Here is a 23,406-nt window from a genome sequence, read left to right on the forward strand (position 1 = left end):
TTGATTAAGTAATGGATCAGCTGAGGATCAATTCTCAATGCTGTGATGGGAAAGAAGTGGAGAGAAACAGGGTTGTGTGTGTGTGTGTGTGTGTGTGTGTGTGTGTGAGTGTGTGTGTGTGTGTGTGTGTGTGTGTGTGTGTGAGTGTGTGTGTGTGTGTGAGTGTGTGTGTGTGTGTGTGAGTGTGTGTGTGTGAGTGTGTGTGTGTGTGTGTGTGTGTGTGTGTGTGTGTGTGTGTGTGAGTGTGTGTGTGTGTGTGTGTGTGTGTGTGTGTGTGTGTGTGTGTGTGTGCGTGTGCGTGTGTGTGTGCGTGTGCGTGTGTGTGCAGGAAAGGTGTAAAAAGGCAGACGTATTCAGATAAAGTAATCACGTCATAAAACACTCTGCAATGGTGGCAAGGCCGCGATTATTTAATGGGGAATAAAACACACAATAGAGGGCCCGTTTACACGCCAATAAAATAAGCGTTACGGTGTGTCTGTGTGTGTGTGTGTGTGTCTGTGTGTGTGTGTGTGTGTGTGTGTGTGTGTGTGTGTGTGTGTGTGTGTGTGTGTGTTTGGAAAGAAAAGAAAGCCATAAAGAAGTAAAGCAGTCGGTGTAACTTCATCACACAGGAGGACTCGAGTTCAGCAGCTTTACCTGATGAAGTACACACAGCTCACTGACTTCACTGGAGGAGGAGGAGGTGGTGCAGGCGGTGGTGGAGGTGCATGTGCACGTGGTAGTGGGAGGCAGGTGGTGGTGGAGGTGGTGCAGGTGGTAGTGGAGTTGCAGGTGGTGGTAGTGGAGATACAGGAGGTGGTGGAGGTGGTAGTGGAGGTGCAGGTGGTGGTAGTGGAGATACAGGAGGTGGTGGAGGTGGTGCAGGCGGTAGTGGAGGTGCAGGTGGTGGTAGTGGAGATACAGGAGGTGGTGCAGGTGGTAGTGGAGGTGAAAGTGGTGGTGGTGGTGGAGGTGGTGGTGCACAGCTCGGCTCGGCTGCGTGGAACAACACCATCACAGCAGCAACATGTTGTGTGTTGTGTGTTGTGTGTTGTGTTACAGTACACACTGAGCGGTACTCTGCACAGTAAATAGTAAAGTTACCTCAAAATAAACTCGCTTACACACAAATCCTCTGCAGCACAGCCGGACTTTGCTGGCGACGTTGTTAACTTTACTTTACGAAGCTGCTTTACCAAAAGATCTTAGCTTCACAAAAACAGTACAATATATGAATACAATGGTAGATACATGTAAATAAACGTATAATACCAACTTATTTCAGAGTGTTTTCTGGAAGCGTTGTCTGTCACTACTTTCATCACAATGAGATCACATGACGATAGCGTGTGACACATCCGATGCAGTGAAACAAAACACAACAACACAACGGTGCTGCGTTGCTGCTGTTGTGTTTTATCGGGTTCGGGTTAGGTTGTAGTTCCACCTCCGTCCATGGTGGGTTGTCTTCGATGGTGTTTGTGTGTCGTCTGGCTCGTGTGTGTGTCGATGCCTCCGCTGTGTCGTACAGTGTGAGTCAGGCTACACACTCCTCCCCCGGCTTCCCTGTGGTAAGCGCTAACCCTCGGTGCGGCCAGATAGCGTTTGCTCCGCTTCACTTCCTCAACAGCCGGCCTGAGAGACAGATGCACCATGGGACAGAACGGCTCGGGGGAATCCGTGTTGGCAGGTGTCCTGCTGGCTTTTAAAGTGCCTGAAGCAGCGAGTGGACATCGAGGAAGTTCTTCTCCCTTGAACTAAAGATAATATTCATTCAGGGGGGATGAGGCGGAGGTCTTCATGCGGGGAACAATCCCAGGAGGTTGAAGCAAAAGCCAGGAATGACCTAAAGATACCGACGGCGTCTGAAGGGCTGCAGCCGTTAGTTCTGTTTCTCACGTGAATCCTGCGTCAGCTCACTCAGATCATTCAAAATGGCGGCAGACACCCGGCAGCTCCATGGCCTGCTGTGCATGTGGGCTCCAGCGCATGGCGGAGCGGCAGAAAGCACGAGTTACAGAAATCATTTCCCTATTTCCTTTTGAAGGAAGGTGCGTCTCAGCATTTTGATATCACCCGGGCCAGAATATCCTCTCTTTTGACAAATCATTAATCCTCTCTGAAGGAGACGGCGGCGGTTTTCTCTCCACTTTTAGAAGCTCTGGATTCAGAAAGCTGGAGCTGTGAGAACTTGCAGCAGTTTTGCACACAGCGGTTGTTATGGTAACGTTTCCATCCCAGGTCTTTGAAGCTGATGTAGAATATATTGCGCTTCAGTGAGATGGTGAAAAGTTGTTTTCTTTTCGGGAGGAAATGCAAATTGTACTGAGACGTGTTTATCTCAGTGAGCTGGACAGGTGACTCCTCCTGTCTAGACCCCAGAGGTCCTGAAGCTGAGGTCCTGAAGCTGAGGTCCTGAAGCTGAGGTCATGAAGCTGAGGTCATGAGGCTGAGGTCCTGAAGCTGAGGTCATGAGGCTGAGGTCATGAAGCTGAGGTCATGAAGCTGAGGTCATGAAGCTGAGGTCCTAAAGCTGAGGTCCTGAAGCTGAGGTCCTGAAGCTGAGGTCATGAAGCTGAGGTCCTGAAGCTGAGGTCATGAAGCTGAGGTCCTGAAGCTGAGGTCCTGAAGCAGAGGTCCTGAAGCTGAGGTCATGAAGCTGAGGTCCTGAAGCTGAGGTCCTGAAGCTGAGGTCCTGAAGCTGAGGTCCTGAAGCTGAGGTCCTGAAGCTGAGGTCCTAAAGCTGAGGTCCTGAAGCTGAGGTCCTGAAGCTGAGGTCATGAAGCTGAGGTCATGAAGCCGAGGTCCTGAAGCCGAGGTCCTGAAGCCGAGGTCATGAAGCCGAGGTCCTGAAGCCGAGGTCCTGAAGCCGAGGTCCTGAAGCCGAGGTCCTGAAGCCGAGGTCCTGAAGCCGAGGTCCTGAAGCCGAGGTCATGAAGCCGAGGTCCTGAAGCCGAGGTCCTGAAGCTGAGGTCCTGAAGCTGAGGTCCTGAAGCTGAGGTCCTGAAGCTGAGGTCATGAAGCTGAGGTCCTGAAGCCGAGGTCCTGAAGCCGAGGTCCTGAAGCCGAGGTCCTAAGCTGAGGTCATGAAGCTGAGGTCCTGAAGCTGAGGTCATGAAGCTGAGGTCATGAAGCTGAGGTTATGAAGCTGAGGTCCTGAAGCTGAGGTCCTGAAGCTGAGGTCCTGAAGCTGAGGTCATGAGGCTGAGGTCATGAGGCTGAGGTCATGAGGCTGAGGTCCTGAAGCTGAGGTCATGAAGCTGAGGTCCTGAAGCTGAGGTCCTGAATCTGAGGTCCTGAAGCTGAGGTCCTGAAGCTCAGGTCCTAAGCTGAGGTCATGAAGCTGAGGTCCTGAAGCTGAGGTCCTGAAGCTGAGGTCATGAAGCTGAGGTCCTGAAGCTGAGGTCCTGAAGCTGAGGTCCTGAAGCTGAGGTCATGAAGCTGAGGTCATGAAGCTGAGGTCCTGAAGCTGAGGTCCTGAAGCTGAGGTCATGAAGCTGAGGTCCTGAAGCTGAGGTCATGAAGCTGAGGTCATGAAGCTGAGGTCCTGAAGCTGAGGTCATGAAGCTGAGGTCCTGAAGCTGAGGTCCTGAAGCTGAGGTCATGAAGCTGAGGTCATGAGGCTGAGGTCATGAAGCTGAGGTCATGAAGCTGAGGTCCTGAAGCTGAGGTCCTGAAGCTGAGGTCCTGAAGCTGAGGTCCTGCCACGCGGCTCATCAGAGGAAGTCATCATAGTGGAGTCATCGGCTCAGACAATGAAGAAGAATCCGATGAAGAGACTTTGCTCTGAAGTAAAATCACTTGAAACGTTAAAGTTGCTTGAAAGAGAACATTCTGCTTTGGTGAAATCTCTCGTGTCTTTAAAGACCTCCTTCACTCAGAAATGTGTTTTCCGTGTTGCTACTTCAGTCGAGTGTTTGATGCTCTTTTAAAAAATCCCTCTGCTGAAGGCCCGACGTCTCACCTTCAAGGGAAACCTGGGTATTTTTATACCTTACATGTTTCTCCACGTGTTTGTGTCGATGTAAATATGTAAATAATGTGAATAATGGGACGAGCCTCTCATGAAACTGGTCCAGGTGTTTCCAGTAGTTGCTCAACATGTTGTGGGTTCAGCGGGTCGTGGTTCGATGCCCGGCTGCTGCTGGCCAGGTGCTTTCCAGCTGCTCCTGACGCTGAGGAGGCTGAGGTCACAGGTCATGTATGAACCTGTATGTGATGAGGTGAAATCCCATTGAGTCCATGGACAGCAGGTCCAGTTACAGACTGAGCCGTATGAACTGCAGCATCATCAGTTTAACCATCACAAGTCCTTCATTCAGTCAAACTGTGTGATCTGAGGTCGTCATGAATGCGTTTAGTCACAGATCCCTGATGAGCCGTCCATGCTAAATTGACTCTTCATCATAAATGCAGTTTTTGGTCAGAAACTGGAATGGATATGTTTCTGACTGTTAGCAGGATGGCAGGAGGAGCTTTCCAGCTGCAGGCGTGTGCACCAGGTCTACGGTTGCAAAGGGGCGGACATTTTCTGGTCAATTTCCAGAAAGTTTCCACGGGAATATTGGCTCAGGAATTTTGAAAAAAATGAATGTGCCTAAGTTTGTTGCAAAAGCATATAACAGGGAAGTTAAATGTCGTTGAGAACAAGACTCTGCAGGCCGAGCTCAGCTGGACCCTGAATCAGCTGGTTGAACATCGTCTGCAGAAACATAAACATAAAACATTCTGTTGTTTTTAACGTTTTTGTCATCAGTGTTGCGTCTGAACGTTTCAGCCCTTTGGCTAGTGTGACAGCGCCGAGTTGTGTAGAGGCCAAGAGCGGTACTGCAGCCAGAGATTTAAATTACAGCTGCAACATATTGAAGAAAATAACTGAACTAGTTCATTTGTTGAAGCTGTGAACTTAGTTCAAAATGTTGAACTATGAACTGAACTAGTTCATGTAGAAAGTGAACTTTCCCAACACTGTTTGTCATTAGTATATTGATTATGTTTGTCCACACTAAAGTACACCATCACCTTGATTATTAGCGGCTTTCGGAATGTTAAAAAAGTCATTTTTAAAAGTTGTATTATAAATGTTTGCATGCATGTCTGCTTATGACAAGATAAATACAGTTAAATTACCCCAAAATTTCCAGTTTATTCCTGTTAATTCCCATTAATTCCCAATAATTCCTGTATATTCCCGTTTATTCCTGTTAATTTCCGTGGAAAGTTTCCAACTTTGAATATTCCCGGAATTTTGCAACCCTAACCGGGTCCTGACACATCTCACGTCTTCTTCCTGTCATTCGCTGCGTGGCTCCAACCCGCAGTGCGACCTGAGCGCTTCACTCAAAGCGCCGTCAGGTGTTCACTCTGACAGCCTGTGATGGTTATAAGTGTCTGACAACATTATGGAAGCAGTCTCTTTCACTCTGTGAGTCATGTGACGTGTTGCCTCAGACTGCGGTGGAAACCAGAGTGACGGACGGAGAGACGATGCTGCTGCTGTCAGAGTTGGTTGGAGTGTAGTTTAGTGTCATCTATAAGATCTTCAGCTTCATGATTGAATATCCAGCTGATTCCAGGTGGGTAAGATGGCAGAAGGAGACTTCTTGGAGCGAACAGGGATCAAGAGAAAGCTGAAGTCAATGTCTTGTTCCTCTGGAGGCTTCTTTCCAGGATGTTGACATACACGTAGAATGAAGATGTGAGGCTGTCGGTGGCAACAGGACGCCGCTGCCGTCTGCAGCGTCCTCCCTCAATGCACGACCGATCCTTTCTCTATTCTATTGTGTTTGAATTGTCCACTTATGAATCACAAATTGGACTCAGGGGACTTTACAATGTGCATGACCTTAGACCCTCACAACAGAAAAGGACAAACTCTTAACGGGTTGGAAGTAGAACAGACTCCATGTTTACAGAATGCTATAACAACAGATTGTTAGTCACTAAGACACTGAAGCAGTCTGCAGTCTCCCTGTGACTCCTCTCTCCTGCAAACGTCCATAATACACCTTCATTTCACTGTGTGTGTGTGTGTGTGTGCGCGTGTTTGTGTGTGTGTGTGCGTGTGTGTGTGTTTGATCACTTGTACTTGAACACAAACAAGCAGAACGCATGTTTTAATTTACGAGTCATTCTTCATTATTGTGATTTGCGGTTCAGAGTTGAGTAAAGATGCTGTAGTAACGACACGATCCTGCACACACACACACACACACACACACACACACACACACACACACACACACACACACACACACACACACACATGAAACTTAGTTTGTCAAGATGTTTTATATATTTTCAGCCCTTATGAAATAAGGTGCAGCGGCTCCTTAAGCAGCACACTAACTTTCTTCTAGTTCCACATCCACTACTTTAGAAAAAGAAGGATTTTAATTAGGGATTCTGACAGCATTCAACTCTCAGTCGATGCCTGTCTGTTTTAATAGGCCAACGCACACAGCCATGGTGGGAAGAGAGGAAACAACACAAGCAGACAAGTAAAAGTCAAAGGAGAGGAAGCCTTAGGAAGAGACTACTACAGGAAAGAGGACGGAGTGAAGGTGGAGAGCGGAGGTTTGGGCACATTAGGAAAGAAATATGAGAAACAACTGAGAGAATAAAGATATGAGCTGAGCCAAAAGACAGAGGAACACTGTGGGAGACCAGTACAGGAGGAAGAAGGAAGCTGATTAACAGAGGAAGTGGCTTCAGCTGGGAGGAAGACTGCGAGCTGACGGCCTGATGGAGGGCTGAGACGGGCGAGGGGGGAAGGAAAGGGAACAAGGGAGGACGGACACATAGAGGATGCAGTAAATGAGCGAGGACTTCTCTCCGGGGAGGCGGACGAAGAAGGAAGGAAGGAAGGAAGGAAGGAAGGATGGGAGGAGGGAAGGGATTCAGACACAGGGATGAGAGCGTGAGAGAGAGAGAGAAAGAGAGAGAAGAGAGAGAGAGAGAGAGAGAGAGAGAGAGAGAGAGAGAGAGAGAGAGAGAGAGAGAGAGAGAGAGGAAGCGGAGTGAGTGATGTCCAGAAGCAGCACAGAGCTGCAGTCTTCTCCCCGGTGAGGCCTTGATGGGACGACTCATCACGCCAGCAGCTACACTATTTACACATGCAATCTCATTTTACATCTTAATTCACTTCCTCTCTTCCCCGATGGCCTCCATCTCCGTCGCGTGGCGTGTATTTAATTTGTGCATTATACTGATAAGTTAATTGCGACACTCAGAGTGGAGCTTTACCATAACCTTGAGGTTTTTGTCTTACTTTGCCGCCAGCCAGCAGTTAAGAAGCAAGACCCATTCAAGGCTTTAACGGGATTATTTCTCAGCGGTAAATGATGTGTCAGTTTACAGAACAGTACATGCACAAGTGGCGCTTCAGCCCCACACAGTACCCTTGAATACACAGCGTGATAGAAACACATAGCGGAGGCCCACCGTGTCCGTCACAGCTGGAGACTAATGTGAAACTCCTCCACTTCCCCGAGTGGGATCCTCTGCCCACGAGGCTGCCGCTGAGCGAGGCCACGAGTGTTTGGGTTCAAACGTTCTGCCCGTGAAGAAGTCACCAAGAAGCATTACTAGTTCTTTTATATCAGTCCATACATCCATCACCCATTCACCTACACATCACCCATCCATCCATCCATCCATCCACCCATCCACCCATCTATCCATCCACTCATCCATCCATTACTCCTTCATGCTAGTCCTTAGTTAGCCCTGAACGATAGTTTCCACTGGTAGGAGCTTCACTTCTCACATGTTCTATCTTAACATTAAGTGTGGAACGTTTATCTGTCGTTATGTATGATTTTAAACTGTTGCCTAAATTATTTCTCCATTTACTTTAATTAGCACTAATGAACTAACGTCAGCTATGAAGCTATCGTTAGCATCCACGCTATGTTACAAATCCATTGCTGTCACTTTGAAGTAACTGCATCAATATTAGTGGCAGAGAATACAATATCATCAACTAACAGCCATATTAACACATTTAGGAGGGACTGAGTCGTTCCTCAGGTACGATTTGGACACTGACATTTATTTATTTTGAGATATTTCTAAAAACCCTCAACATCAAGGACATATTCAACTCTCAGAAAAAATACATATTTTCATAAAAGCCTTGAACTGTCGATGTTATTGTGTAATTGTATAATATGGTGACGTAGACTGACCCTGTTAGGACTCCATGGAAGCTGAATATGATAATACAATGAAGTTGCAATTAAATCATGATCAGCCAGATGTCCTTCACAATAATAATCAAGTTAAAAGATTTAAAAAAAATAGCTCAGCTCTCTTTTGCTAAACCAGAGCTTGAGATGAGGTCATTGTTGAGACCTCAAAGGTGAGGTTCAACTCAATATTTGAACATTCAACAAACATTGAATCACTTTTTAAAGAACTTTAATAAAAATGTGGGCCAGCGGGTTGAAAAGACCAAAGCAGTTAAACACAGAAATAATGAGAGAGAGAGAGAGAGAGAGAGAGAGAGAGAGAGAGAGAGAGAGACTGGCTGCTGTCACCAGCTCAGTCTTGCAGCCAGACCAGGTGATCTGGATCTCGGTGATGACCTGGCCCCGCCCACCAGGCTCCTGGTGGGCGGGGCCTGCTCTGAGAGGGTCGTCACACAGTGGACATACTGGGAGCTTTCCAGTGGCAGCGTTCCACTGGGAGCTTCCCACTGGGAGCAGAGGCCACTGGAACAGTGAGCAGGTTTGTAGTCAACAAAAAAAAGAGGCTTAAGATAAAAAGAGCCGCGTCACAAAGTCGGGTGAGAAGTGTCTGCAGCTTTGTCAGTGCAAGAGATCCCGTTGAAGGTTTTCACGCCCACATTCTGCTTTATGTTATGAATTTGCTCCACAGCCAGGTGGACCAACGCTTGAGCCGAGGCTCTGCACAGCCACAAGAGTCCAGTTGTTTGTGCCGCTGAGGGGAAACAAAGGGAGTCCTGCGTCTCGCTCCTTGTTGTCCCCCAGCGCTCCATCTGTCTCCATTTATGATCCAAACCGTTCAGCAAACTTCTCGCTGTGTATTTATCCCTCGCTGCCGGCTGACGGCGAGCCTCATAAACAGCTCTCGCCAATTGAAAGTAATTGCTGAGCTGTTGACATGCGACTGAGAGGCTTAATCACTTCTAGATAATGATCTGTTCCACCTGCCAGTCTGTTGTCGACGATCCTGACGTGTGTTTGCAGACTACCAGAAGCTTGTTTTCAGCTGTGTGTGTGTGTGTGTGTGTGTGTGTGTGTGTGTGTGTGTGTGTGTGTGTGTGTGTGTGTCTTAATAACGGGGTAGCATGACATTTTGCCTGACGAAGGCACAGAAAGCTCTTTTGTTCAGGACGAACAGACGAAAATAGTCTTTGAAATTGTTGGATCTGAGCTCCAGAGAGTGTGTGAGGCGCTGTGGTAGAGACGCTGGTTTCCAGATTAAATCTGTTGCAGGGCATTGATTGGTTCCTTTGATGCCCCCGGAGCCTTTGAATGGAGTAAAATGAATTATGAAGCTGGATTCATGAACAAAATGTTAGAAATGCTGCGCAGGGTGAAGTGTTGTGCTACACGCCTCACCCTGTCATAAGATGGTCCGCTGCAAAAGCATAGAGGGACTCCAATGAACCACCACCATGCTTTATCAATAATCCATGAAAGGACTCGTACAATGATGTTTCTGAGCTATAATGATGAAACAACGGATGAAAACACATTCATATCATATTCCATGTCCTCTTAAACCCCTTGATGCCACACGCTGGCCCTGAATGCTATGACCACTTATTGATGCTCATAAGCAGCTCGTAATGTAAAGCATGTCAACGAGTGACCACTTATTGATGCCATTACGCAACGTTATGACTTGACCTGACACCTCATCAATAAGTGCTTCATAGTGTGTTATGACTATTGTTATCAAGCATGACGCAGATGTATGTGTGCTGATATAATTATGGACTGCTATACGGAGAATATAATGCTCACTAAAATGAGTTATATATAAATATACCTCATGTATTTATTACACCTCATACACCTCATGCACCTCTTATACCACCTGTATATATAATACATCATACCTCATGTATATATTATACCTCATATACCTCTTATACCTCATACCTCATGTAAATATTATACCTCATGTATATATTATACCTCATATACCTCATGTATATATTATACATCATATACCTCTTATACATCATACCTCATGTATACATAATACCTCATATACCTCATGTATACATAATACCTCATATACCTCATGTATATATAATACCTCATATACCTCATGTATATATTATACCTCTTGTACCTCACGTATATATTATACATCATATACCTCTTATACCTCATGTATATATTATACATCATACCTCATGTATATATTATACCTCTTGTACCTCATGTACCTGTTGTACCTCACAGAGTCATGTACGTTCTGCTTATCCAAGTGTTTCACTCATAGATTGTATATTTAATTAACTTTGAAGCAATTCTGAGTTAGAAAATCTGACATAAAGTCTTCATAGTTATGTTGATACTGTCCAGTTTGGCTCTGACATCTGAATCATAGGCTGATATAATTATAAAGTTATTATTTCAGCCTCTCGATGTCGCCATTCATTTCAACTCTCCAGTATAATTATGAGCGTCTGGTGTGATTTGACCTCCTTATTTGACGGCCTTGCAGTGGAGAGACGTCTCCACGTGGAACTCTTTCTTCTTCGTGTCGCTGACAGAGCGACGCCAGATCACCTGTAACATCAGGACTGGTCCTGGTCTTCAGGTCCCTGAACTCTGCTGCTGTTCCAGAGAGAGACTTCCCTCTGGACCTGGAGCAGGACTTCTCCATCGGACATGTGGGCAGGAAGTGGAGCCTCGTGTGGCAGGATTGTGTCGCCCCTCACCGTGTGAACTCGTCGTTCACGGCGTCGTCTGAAGTTCAGAGAGTTCTCTGAATCTGGTGAGAGCTCACCAAACAGAAACCAGGAGGAGAGTCCAGATCAGACCTCCAGAAGGTTCTCCATGAGGTGCGATGCTCTCAGAAAAGTCATGAACGCGCTTTAACTGAACCAATATTTAAACTGTGTCTGGCCCCGTGACTCCTCTTTCTGGACCGGCGGCCTTTCATTATGCAAATAACTAGTTTCCAGCACATGTGATGAAGTGCTGAGGCAACAATGTGACCGGACGTTTGTATTCAATCATTTCAGTGGCAGAATAATAAAGTCAAAGAGACACTTTTTTGACCGCCCATTCAGTGCGTCCATTACACCCACCGTCTGAGGACAGAAGAGAGCCGCATGTGCAGTTAACAATCTGCCTGACAGCAGCACATTTAACACATTCATGACCCTTTAGAAGTGTTTCTCTTCTTCAGACGGTGTCCTGTTGGGACGAGACAACGTGTGTGTGTGTGTGTGTGTGTGTGTGTGTGTGTGTGTGTGTGTGTGTGTAGAACACACATATGTCTGACAACACATTTCTAATGGCCACTATGCACTTACAAAACAATATGTACCCCTTCAAATGCACAACCACAGATCCAGTTCATCTGGGCTGCTTCCACATGCAAGAATCCCTTTTGCTCGTGTCCAGCACCGTCCTTCTGCTGGCACTGCTCGGCCTGAGACACATGTTCACAGTCTTGGGAGGAGGACCCCTCGGCATGAGGCACGTCTTCCCACAAGAACCCTGCTGAGCGGCCGGCTTGTTGAAACGCGCCTGTGGGGGGAGCGCGGCTCGGCCAGAGGTGGAAAGGTCCTGGAAGTCTGCCGGTTCTTTCCCCCGACCCGGACGGAGACTCAGCTCGCTCGCTGACGCCTGTCAGAGCGGTCGAGGCCACGCCCCCTGCCTCCCTCCCAGCCCGGTGACTCAAGCTGAGCTTGTCAGGTCGCTTTAAACCAGCATACGATTGTCGCTAACGAGAGACATGGATGCTAATGAGGAAGAGCAGCAGGGAAGTACGGCAAACAGCTCACGGCCCGATGCATGCAAACAGCATCTGTTATGTAAAAGCCAGCTCGGTTCAAGTATGCCACACGTGAGCGTGAACTTCCCTTTGATTTGACTTTTGCTCGACTGCTTTTTCCCTCCTGCTCACCTCTGACGGCGAGCCGGTACCCCAGCAGGGCTGGAGATCAGTCATGGACGTCACAGCAGGCTCTCTGGGCCACAAAGCTGCAGCCGGAGCCGAGGAATTATGGCCTGCAAGAACAAACAAGTCCAAAAAAGGATTTTCAGCAACTTCCACATTAGAATAAGTCATCACCTCATCTGCAGTTCCAACACAAATGTTTTCCAGCAGCTGAACTAAAGGTCCAGTTTCTACTGCAGTTCATCAACTGCTCTCCAGGGGGCTCACCACGAACAACGAGCCACTCACAAGTTCAACAGATTAATAATACTAACTCACATCCAGCTGTTATGTTCTCCTCATGATCTCTTTATGTTCTCCTCATGATCTCCTCATGTTCTCCTCATGATCTCTTTATGTTCTCCTCATGATCTCTTCTTCACATCCTCTTCATGTTCTCTTCGTGTTCTCTTCATGATCTCTTCTTCACGTTCTCATCATGGTCTCTTCATGTTTTCCCCGTATTTTCCTCGTGGTCTCCTCACGTTCTCCTCACGTTCTCCTCGTTCTCCTCATGTCCTCATGTTCTCTTCATGATCTTTTCATGTTTTCCTCATGTTCTCTTCACGGTCTCCTCACGGTCTCCTCATGGTCTCCACACGTTCTCCTCACGTTCTCCTCACGTTCTCCTCACGTTCTCTTCACGTTCTCCTCACGTTCTCTTCACGTTCTCTTCACATTCTCATCATGGTCTCTTCATGTTCTCTTCACATTGTCCTCATGGTCTCCTCACCTTCTCACGTTCTCCTCACGTTCTCCTCACGTTCTCCTCACGTTCTCTTCACGTTCTCACGGTCTCCACACGTTGTCCTCACGTTCTCCTCATGTTGTCCTCATGTTGTCCTCATGTTCTCCTCACGTTCTCCTCACGGTCTCTTCACGTTCTCTTCACGTTCTCCTCACGGTCTCCACACGTTCTCCTCATGTTCTCCTCACGTTCTCCTCACGGTCTCTTCATGTTTTCTTCTCATTGTCCTCACATTCTCTTCACGTTCTCCTCACCTTCTCCTCACGTTGTCCTCACGTTCTCCTCACGTTCTCCTCACGTTCTCCTCATGTTGTCCTCACGTTCTCCTCACGTTCTCCTCGTGGTGTGCTGTAGAGAGCGTCAGCAGGCAGCTCCTATGTGAGCCCAGAGCAGTAACTCAGCCTCCTTGCGAGCGGCGTTCCTGCTGCAGAGACATAAATGCAACGCTTGACATTTTGGAGGCGGAGATGGAAAATATACAGGAGCAGATGCCTCGCTCTGGTTGCCATGGCGGCGTGCGAGGCGCCGTTAAACTGTGCACGAGTGTCGTTAACGCCGGAGAGAGTTCACGTGCAGAGACGCCCGGCTCACAAAAGCACGTGCACGTTAGTGCACGTTGACAGCGTGTTCACACTTTATATAATAATGTAAAACTATATAGAGCCCAGATCCTGCTTTTCATTGGTTCTGGACACGCCCACACCACATGCTCGCATGGTCACATGACCACATGGAGACGCTGGAGAGCGTCAGCACCCAGTCATCATCTTTATGGGACACAAATACCAAAGAAAACAATTCATTCTTCATTTTCATGTTTTTGATAGTAGATGTGAAATAGCTTCCATTTTGTTTTAAACATACTTTGTAAATCCCTCACCTGGAGCTCTCTCTCTCTCTCTCTCTCTCTCTCTCTCTCTCTCTCTCTCTCTCTCTCTCTCTCTCTCTCTCCATCTGTGCAACCACACGTCTGTATTCAAGCACACAAAGCATCTCCACTTCTTATCCAGGTGTCTGTTGCTGTGGCAGCAGGAACGCACCAGAAGGTCGTCCTCCAGCACAGCCTTGTCCTCCAGCACAGCCTTGTCCTCCAGCACAGCCTTGTCCTCCAGCTCTCCCTGGGGATCCAGGGCCAGACAGGATGTACCATCTCTCCAGCGTGTTCTGGGTCTTTCCCTGAGGTTTCCCTCCAGCGGGCTGCAGATCAGATGCTCCGCTGCTCAGCCCTGTGTGATGTGTGGAGATGCTTGTTAGACTTCTTCTTCTGGGCCGGACTACGTCCTGGCAGCTGGTAGCTAGCTGGTAGCTAGCTGGTAGCTAGCTGGTAGCTAGCTGGTAGCTAGCAGGTAGCTAGCTGGTAGCTAGCTGGTAGCTAGCAGGTAGCTCCCGGCTGGTTGCGTGGCGACCTCACAGGGATGACTTCAGGTTTCTTTTTAATGAAGCGCACAAATGAGAGAAAAGACGTGAATGAGTTGGATTTAGAGCTGCTGGGACTATTCTACTGTTGACCAGAGACAAGTTAGCCCTTTCCTCTGTTTTCAGTCTTTGTGCTAAGCTAAGCGGCTGCTGGCTGTGGCTTTGTGTTTACTGGAAATGAGGTTTTGCTCGTCTTCATAACTCTTCACAAGGAATTATTCTTATTCCTCGACATATCAACACGTCAAACCCTTTGCTTGAAGGCTGAGCCCGGACGCCGAGTGTAGAAAACTCATTTTGGCTGCTTGAATCTGTGATCGCATCCTTTGGGACGTCGCCCAGAGCTCATGAGGGTGTGGGTGGGAAGGGACAAGCTGGTCAGCTGGTATCGGCTGGTATGAGCTGGTATCGGCTGGTATTAGCTGGTACCAGCTGGTATCAGCTGGTATTAGCTGGTATTAGCTTGTATCAGCTGGTATCAGCTGGTATCAGCTGGTACCAGCTGGTATCAGCTGGTATTAGCTGGTATTAGCTTGTATCAGCTGGTATCAGCTGGTATCAGCTGGTGTGGTCGTCTTACTTCCTGGACTGCTTCACTTGGGGAAGGTTTCAGAGCAGGCCATGTCTTCTCTGCTGCTGTGGAGAAACGAGCTGTTTATTTTGAAGGCCTGGTAAAGATTGTAACGTAGACTTGTGTCTCTTCACAGGTGATCCTGATCCTCACCAAGCTGTATGACTTCCACATCGGCAGTGTCACTGAGAGCACTCTTTGGAGGTGAGTACAAAGCAGACTTTCATTCACAAATATTAGCCAGTGATGTCTTTTATTTCTGTAAAGCCGCTCAGACGACTAGAGCATGACCTCGTTGAGGATCCTGTGACTGGATGTGTTGGCTAATTGTTTAATGATTAATGTATTCCTCAGTTAATGATGACTAATAGAATCTGACTTGGCCCACTGTAGTAAACCCTTAACTGGGACATATTTAGCTCATTTCCAGGTGCATGTTTTAGTTTCCATGTATTCCCTAGACCTGGCGTCCATGTCTGAGTCTCCCTGTGTTCAAAGCTGTGGGTGGAGGTCGTCAGATGGGCGTCGGTGTATTTTAACCGTGGGCTCCATCAAAACAAGTTTTTAATTATAGAGTCTATGGAGATTGACTTCTTTTGGATTCAGCCTCTAGTGGTCATTTGGGGAAATGCAGTCTGCATTTCTCAGCACTGCAGGCTGCTGCTCGGCTTTAAAGAGCCTGCATGTGACGAAGGAAGGGGAGACACATCTGATTGGCTTGTTGAAGCTCATGTTTCATGATGTAGGCAACCAGAATGTCTTCTTTCACACATGTACAGTATGTGCATGAGCACTGGACAGGTGAGTTTTTCATAACGAGTTCCTTTCGTAACCAGATGATGATCTCTTCATCTCTCTTGCCACCTGTCTGCCATCACGACGTGCACTTCCTGCTCCGCTGGCTGTGAGTTGTTCAGTGTGTCCTGGTGTCATGCAGGACACTCAGTGTGGAGGATGCTTTTGTCATGCTCTTGTTCTGGCGTATTATCTGATGTACTCTCCTTCCTCGACCCTCCCGGGCCTGAAATAAACACACAAAGCATGAACGCACGCTCCCGAACCAAGCTCAGTAATACTCAACCAAAGCGGATGGGCGGCACATCTCTGATGAGTTGCTAATGTGTGTAACCCATCTCCATGTGGCTAGTGTAATATTAACACAGAGACTCCTTTGTCTGAGTCTGAGGATGATGCAACACCACATGACACCGTCCTGAACACCATGTGGATGTTTTTTCCAGGGAAACCGTCCACTTTGGTGCAATCGGGCCCTCAGGGAAGGGGCCATTTGCCAAAAACCCAGAACGGCGACGGTCCAATCAATAGCTTAGCAACTAGCAGCTAACTAGCCCAACAGATTGTTCATCAGGCCTCTGCAGTTAGAGCGATGCTCGGATGCTGCAAGAGTCGAGGTGTCAGGATCCGTGTGTGTGGAGCTGCTCAGTCAGTTGTGTGTCCACAGATTATTGTGTTGTGATGAAGACGTCTCTGCACGTCCTTCTGGTGAACAGCTGATCGACTCACACTGAAGGTGCAGGTAGAAAATCCACAACCTTTAACATGTCAACGAAATGCACCAAGACGCTTGAACCTGGCTTTAAATAATGTTCATATTACAGGAAATGTAAATGAGCACATATCAAATATATCAATGCGCTCACGTTCACAGTAGTAAACAAATTGCAGTCAGCTTGTAACAAAACATGGAAGTTATCAACTGGGGACGTTTCATGAATTCAATCATCATCAGTTGTCTTTTTGGTTCTCTTCTGAAGGTGAACAGAAACCAGAGGGGACGAGAGAGCTAGGAGAGGAAACAAGGAGACAGATGGACAGCGTTTCTTTCTGGGGAGAGACAGAGAAGCTTGTTTGTTTCCTACTCAAAGACATCCAATCCAATCTTTCCTTGATTCACTTCAAATCTGCGTGTTGCCGTCGTGCTTCTCTCTGGTGACGCCGCTCTGAGCTTAACTTGTAATTACTGGTTCAAACCACGGCCGCTCGGTTTGCCTCAAAAGAAAGAACCACTGTTCCATCTGCTGCATATTTTTTATCATCTTTGAGGTTTTCAAGATGACATTCTTTTAAAAGCACAAAACATTTGCTCTCCTTCAGTTGACAATGATGAGCTGCGCCAAAGCAACTGCTCGCCTTTTCTTCTTCTTGACATTTAGACATCTACTTCGTACCTTGGACCCTGAGGCGGCAGCAGAGTTGTGTTTTGGTATTTGAATAAGTGAAAATAAATCCAGTCCCCTGGTATTCTGACACAGAACACTATGGATCATAAAACATCCTGGATACACGTCTTCAATAATCACAACATGATTTCTGATAAGACTGCTAAACTGTTCTCCATCTTCTCCTGCGTTCATAAACTAATAATCACCTTTAGCCCACGAGGACATACAAGACTTGCTTGTATTGTTTGCTAATGTTTCAACATTAAAGGAAGAAAGACTGTTCCTCCATCAGCTGCTGTCTGTGCGGTAACTCCTGATGAGTGATGGAAACACAAACTATCCTTACAGGGTGACGTATTCCTCTTTAGTGCACGTCTTTGTTCCTGGAAGAACGGAGTAAAGCAGGAGTTACTCGCTGTGAGAGGGTTACATTCAGGGATGAGAGGGTTACTTCATTAGGGAGCTTTGGTGATCAGCTCTCAGCTGCAGGCTCCACATGAGTCCTGAACTAGTTCCATAACACAATAAATACGAGATGACTGGAGAAAGTGCAGTTGGAGTCAACGCCGGATCTGAAAGCTTCAGTATTGTGAACAACCACAAAAAGACATGAACCGGTTGCAGCTCCCTGAAAGTATGTCTGAACATAACACGTATAGCTTTTCTTTGCACACAAAGAAGTGATGGTTGGACTGACATAAACCCGAGCGCGGTCATCAGCGTGAAACGCAGCGTGACAGTTTATCTCTGCAGGGAAGACGGAGTCAGGTGAGGTAATGCCTCCGCGGCGTGAGCACAGGGACGGTTATCGGCAGCCCTCCAGGTCCTCGCCCACAAACCCACAGCGAGGGGAGCAGCTGTCCATCGCGGCCCGACTTTCCAGTCCATCAGCGTCTGAGGAAACGCAGCGTTGTGTGTGCATGACAGGAGCGATGGAAGCAGAGGAAGTTGAAAGAGAAGGGAAATGGACAGAGGGATGAAACGGGAGGAAGCCAGAAGAGCACTATGTGTTGATGCATGAGGACGCCGCCCGGCTCCTCTCTGCTGCCGGCTCATTGACATCACGGCTCTGATCCGGTTTGAAGAGGAGCGCTCGGACGGAATATTTAGCAGTTGGCGTGAAGATGCTCCAAGCGGCGAGTCCTGACGCCGCCGTGTTGGAAAGGTCGAGGCTGTGGCAACGCCTCAAAGCACCGCCGCTCAGACGCTAATGAACGCCCTGACCTTTGACAGTGAAAGCTGATCAGTCAGGATCACAAGACACTTCAGAGCGTCTGTCCGAAGCAAACTGGAGCTCAGATTTAAGGCACGCACTTTAAATGAAGACTGACGCTGCGTTCGACGCCGTCCTGCCGTTACTGAATCAAACCTCTGCTGCGTCACTCGGACGCCGTCGTGGGACTACGGATGATATTCTGAACCCAGACACCAGAAGTTTATGTTCCCACTCTGTGGAGGTTATAGAAGAAGAATAAAGCAGAACTAGTGGTCATTTCATGGTGGATGGAGGAAACACTAACTGTTTTTATGAAGATAAGCCACGCCCCCCCAGGAAACTGACGCGGTAAACGCGCCGTGAATATTCGCAACGCTTTTGTTGTGAACGCAGCATGAGACTAACGAAGCCGGCCCGTTCTGAGAGCAGGATGTTCCTGATGAGGAGCGAACATTTCAGCTCTTCGTTCACTCGTCAGTCATCGTTCTCAGAGGAGCCTCCACGTCAGCGCGGTGAGAGGGAAGATGGAGGCGAGCCGTTCGATGTCGACGATAAATCAACTCAGCAAAACAATTCTTCAAAGTTGTGCAGCCGCTCTCGTCTGGCCTCTGGAGGATTAGAACTTTATCAAATATGACAAGCCCCGCCCTCATTAGCAGGTATTCAGACGTGGGTCAATGAATGCAACAGTCAGGTTGTTTCCCTCCTCCCACTGTTTGCATTTGACACTTTCTGTTCTTGCGCTTTCTGCAAACGAGCCCGTGCAGCAGTCGTTTTCTGTGATTTATGCAGTGAGTTCTTTGAAGTTGGGCTCAGTGTGTTAGTGGATTACTGAGCTGGAAAGCTTGACGATGAGCTGATGCTAATCTCTTTTTGTACTGCTGCAACACACATGAACTCAAGTCCAGTCCTTCTTTCCTTCTCATTTCGTGGTGACTGAATCTCGAGCTGAGCGTCGTTCCCCGAGTCGTCCTCGCTGACAGTCGGTAGCTTTCAGCGTCGGCGCTCCGCTCGCTGAGAGAGCCGCTGTCAGCTCAGCCGTGATGAACAGTACGTCGGGTCCTGATTAAAAACCAGCTAAAAGACAACCCCAAGCACGGAAACAATCACGCGGCCGCGCTGCAGATAGCAGCTTACTCAAATATCAGCTGTTATATCTGAGCACGTCAGTACAGGAACAGCTCATGTTGGTGCTGAGTGAGTTCAGTTTGAACCTGCGATCCCAATCAGACCTGAAAAGTCAACGTGATAGGCTCCTTTGAATGAACACAAAACCTTTAGACGTTGAAACCGACGAGACATTTACTTTCATACTGAACTTGGAAAAACATTTCAAATCAGAAACGTGGTTTGGAGAGTCCCCGTGTGGTGAAGGTGCTGCTGCCTCAGTGACTGTGGGATCTTCTGCTGGTCGGACGTGACGGCGGCACAGCGCTGCTTGCTTCGACGCGCGGCCATATTGAAAAGAGTGTATCTGTGTTTTTTCTCAAAATATCTACTTCAAAAGAGCCGAACGATTCGGTTTCTTACAGCCGGGGCTCTGATTGGTTCCAGAGCGTCAATCAAACCGCCGTCTGTGAGTGAGAGGGGCGGGCCTTGAGTCTTCCCTTCACTGTGCTTCATCAATAGAGCAAACCGGCTTTCATCGTTGTACATTTGTACTCATCAACACGCAATGCTGAGCGCTGCAGTGTCATGAGGCCGTGTGGTGAGGCTGTATGTTGACGGCCTGTGCAGTGCGATGCAGCGCAGCTGTCTCTGTGGTTTGAACTCTCTCTCAATGCACTGACATGTATGATCAGCTGTAGCACCGATACCTGACTCTCTGCCTCTCTTTCATATTATCCTCCAAGGAACATTTCCATATGTCACTTTGTCCTTTTTCATTCAGGCCCATTTTGCACCAAATAATTAGACGTTTCAGTCTAATTATTTTAATTGGTCGTCTTCTCGCCTTCAGCAAAACTAGTTGATCTGATAAAATAGGAGCATTCTCTGCACTCGTCGTTGTCCCTTATTAACATTCTGATTACAGTTGTAATGATGTTTGATATGAAAATAAATGTTCATTAGGAGGATAACTGCCTGAAATTAGTGTCACTGGAAATGACAGTGATTACGAAGTATTGGAAAACAGTTCAGAGGAACGGGCGGGAGCGCGTTGTGCAGCACGAGCTGCTGCAGCTCTGGAAAATAATTAGTAATCCAGAACATATCAACAAGTACGAGCTTTACCAATTTCACACACACACAGGTCATGTATTAGTCACATAATGACACTAAACGATGACGAGTCAGTCTGGATTCATCTAGTGACACCTAACGGGCTTTTCAAATGTTTGTGCTAGAAAGTAGATTTACCTTAAAACCATCCAGGGTTTGGCCTCCATGACTTACAGCTGGCTGCTCTTCCTGGTTGAAGGTCAAAGTTTAAGATATTGTGTCAAGACATGGAAACCGGTCTCAGTCATGGTGGATCCTTCCAGACTGGATTCTGTGCAGCCAGATTAAAAAACCTGGCGTGATAATAATGAAGATGTATCTCTGACTGCTGCAAATGTATTTGTTCCCTTTGTTTTTGTTTGCATTGTATCCTTAAAGTTCTGTCTCGTTAAGTTGTAAAATAAATATATAAAATGAAAACAAAGATGGCGGCTCCTGTGGGTCAGTGGGAGAGCGGCTCAATTGAATATTATAGTCCGGTGTTGAGTTTTTTATTTGTATTTTGTGAACTGGTTATATATTTTATTGTAATGGTACAATGAGTAACACATCTGTTTGTAATACTCTGTAAACAATATACTCTGTAAACAATACACTCTGTAAACAATACACTCTGTAAACAATACACTCTGTAAACAATATACTCTGTAAACAATATACTCTGTAAACAATACATTCTGTAAACAATACACTGTAAACAATACACTCTGTAAACAATACACTGTAAACAATACACTCTGTAAACAATATACTCTGTAAACAATACACTCTGCAAACAATACATTCTGTAAACAATACACTCTGTAAACAATACACTGTAAACAATACATTCTGTAAACAATACACTCTGTAAACAATACATTCTGTAAACAATACACTCTGTAAACAATACACTCTGTAAACAATGCACTCTGTAAACAATACATTCTGTAAACAATACACTCTGTAAACAATACACTCTGTAAACAATACATTCTGTAAACAATACACTCTGCAAACAATACACTCTGCAAACAATACACTGTAAACAATACATTCTATAAACAATACACTCTGTAAACAATACATTCTGTAAACAATACACTATGTAAACAATACACTCTGTAAACAATGCACTCTGTAAACAATACACTCTGTAAACAATACATTCTGTAAACAATACACTATGTAAACAATACACTGTAAACAATACATTCTGTAAACAATACACTCTGTAAACAATACATTCTGTAAACAATACACTATGTAAACAATACACTCTGTAAACAATGCACTCTGTAAACAATGCACTCTGTAAACAATACATTCTGTAAACAATACATTCTGTAAACAATACACTGTAAACAATACATTCTGTAAACAATACACTCTGTAAACAATACACTCTGTAAACAATACACTCTGTGAACAATACACTCTGTAAACAATACACTATGTAAACAATACACTCTGTAAACAATACACTCTGTAAACAATACACTGTGTGAACAATACACTCTGTAAACAATACACTCTGTGAACAATACACTCTGTAAACAATACACTCTGTAAACAATACACTCTGTGAACAATACACTCTGTAAACAATACACTCTGTAAACAATACACTGTTAACAATACACTCTGTAAACATTACACTCTGTAAACAATACACTCTGTAAACAATACACTCTGTGAACAATACACTGTGTGAACACTGTGAATGAGGCGCGTCAGGATGCGTTTCCTCTGCAGAACACGTTTCCTCTGCAGAACACGTTTCCTCTGCAGAACACGTTTCCTCTGCAGAACACGTTTCCTCTGCAGAACACGTTCTCCTGATGTCAGAGTTCTTCAGACTGAGCTCCATCCTCGTCTTCATTACCGCCACTCTGTTTCATTTCCATGGGGGTGAGATTTGATTTTAACCGACCACGAGACCGACGTACCCGCCTGAATGCGACATCCCTTTGTGTTTCCATGAGAATTCTTTGCCACAGTGTTTAGTTCTGATCGTCTAATCGTTATTTGCTGATCACTTTTTAACGGGAACAGCTGTTTCAGGTCACGATGCTGCAAACCAGTGGACTGGAACTGGGAGGAGTGGGCGGACTCAAAGGGCCCAGGCCGCAAATGAGGGCAGGAGTAAATAATTCAGTGGCGTTGCATCATCTCTCTCGGTTGGAGGGGTTCCCCTTGCCTGGATACAGGGACCATCAGAGAGAGAGAGCTCTGCATTATCACTGCCCGGCTGCAGACTCCTCCTCTCCCGCTGTGCCTGGATGAGGTCACCTGGGGGTGAGGAGTGACATCCTCTCAAATTGCATCATTTAGCTGAGCATGCTCACAGGCTATGTCATATTTCACAGGTCAGTGCCTATAATAAGGGCCCGGCTCTCTCAGAGAGACCTACCTGATGTCTGTGACCTTTTTCCAATTGGACTTGGTATTTCCAGCGAAACCTTGCCAGCCTGGGCTCGCCAGAACTTTTCAAAAGCACTTCTATGAAAGCACTCTGGGGAGGAAAAGATTGATAGAGCCACTGTTGGCTCTGCTGAAGAGGGAGGAAATGTGAGGAATGAGAGCAACTCCATCTGCATGTGCTAACTGCAGTCTGGTCAGAGCTGCACGACAATGTGTATTAACAGGTAATGAGTGTGTGATGCAAAGTACTCAAATACACACATGGTTATACTATTAACAGTACAACTACTGTTACTGCACAGGAAATGTCCTAAAATGTTATCATGAAGAATCTGTTCAAGGTGGAGCTTTCCTTTATGATATGATGCTGGAGAATATATGAATAATAATATTGTATGTTCTTTTGTTTTGTGAGTCAAATCTGAATCTGTAATGTAAGCAGTAACATTTCTCTGTCAGGTGAATGTAGTACTGTGATGTTTTCCTCTGTAGTAGAAATACACAGAAGTAT

At 46.5% G+C, this 23,406-nt stretch overlaps 1 protein-coding gene across 1 annotated transcript in view; it reads left to right on the forward strand.

Annotated features, from left to right (window-relative positions):
• The window catches only part of sorcs3a (sortilin related VPS10 domain containing receptor 3a), a 196,481-nt gene that overhangs the window by 74,441 nt on the left and 98,634 nt on the right, over positions 1-23,406 (forward strand). The window contains exon 2 of the mRNA XM_068596421.1: positions 15,007-15,074. Coding sequence (XP_068452522.1) covers positions 15,007-15,074 — 68 coding nt within the window. The remainder of the gene's footprint in view (positions 1-15,006; positions 15,075-23,406) is intronic.

The sequence above is a fragment of the Clinocottus analis genome, unplaced genomic scaffold (assembly GCF_023055335.1).
Source record: "Clinocottus analis isolate CAN_PGR_092001 unplaced genomic scaffold, fCliAna1.0.p SCAF_37, whole genome shotgun sequence".
NCBI lineage: Eukaryota > Metazoa > Chordata > Actinopteri > Perciformes > Cottidae > Clinocottus > Clinocottus analis.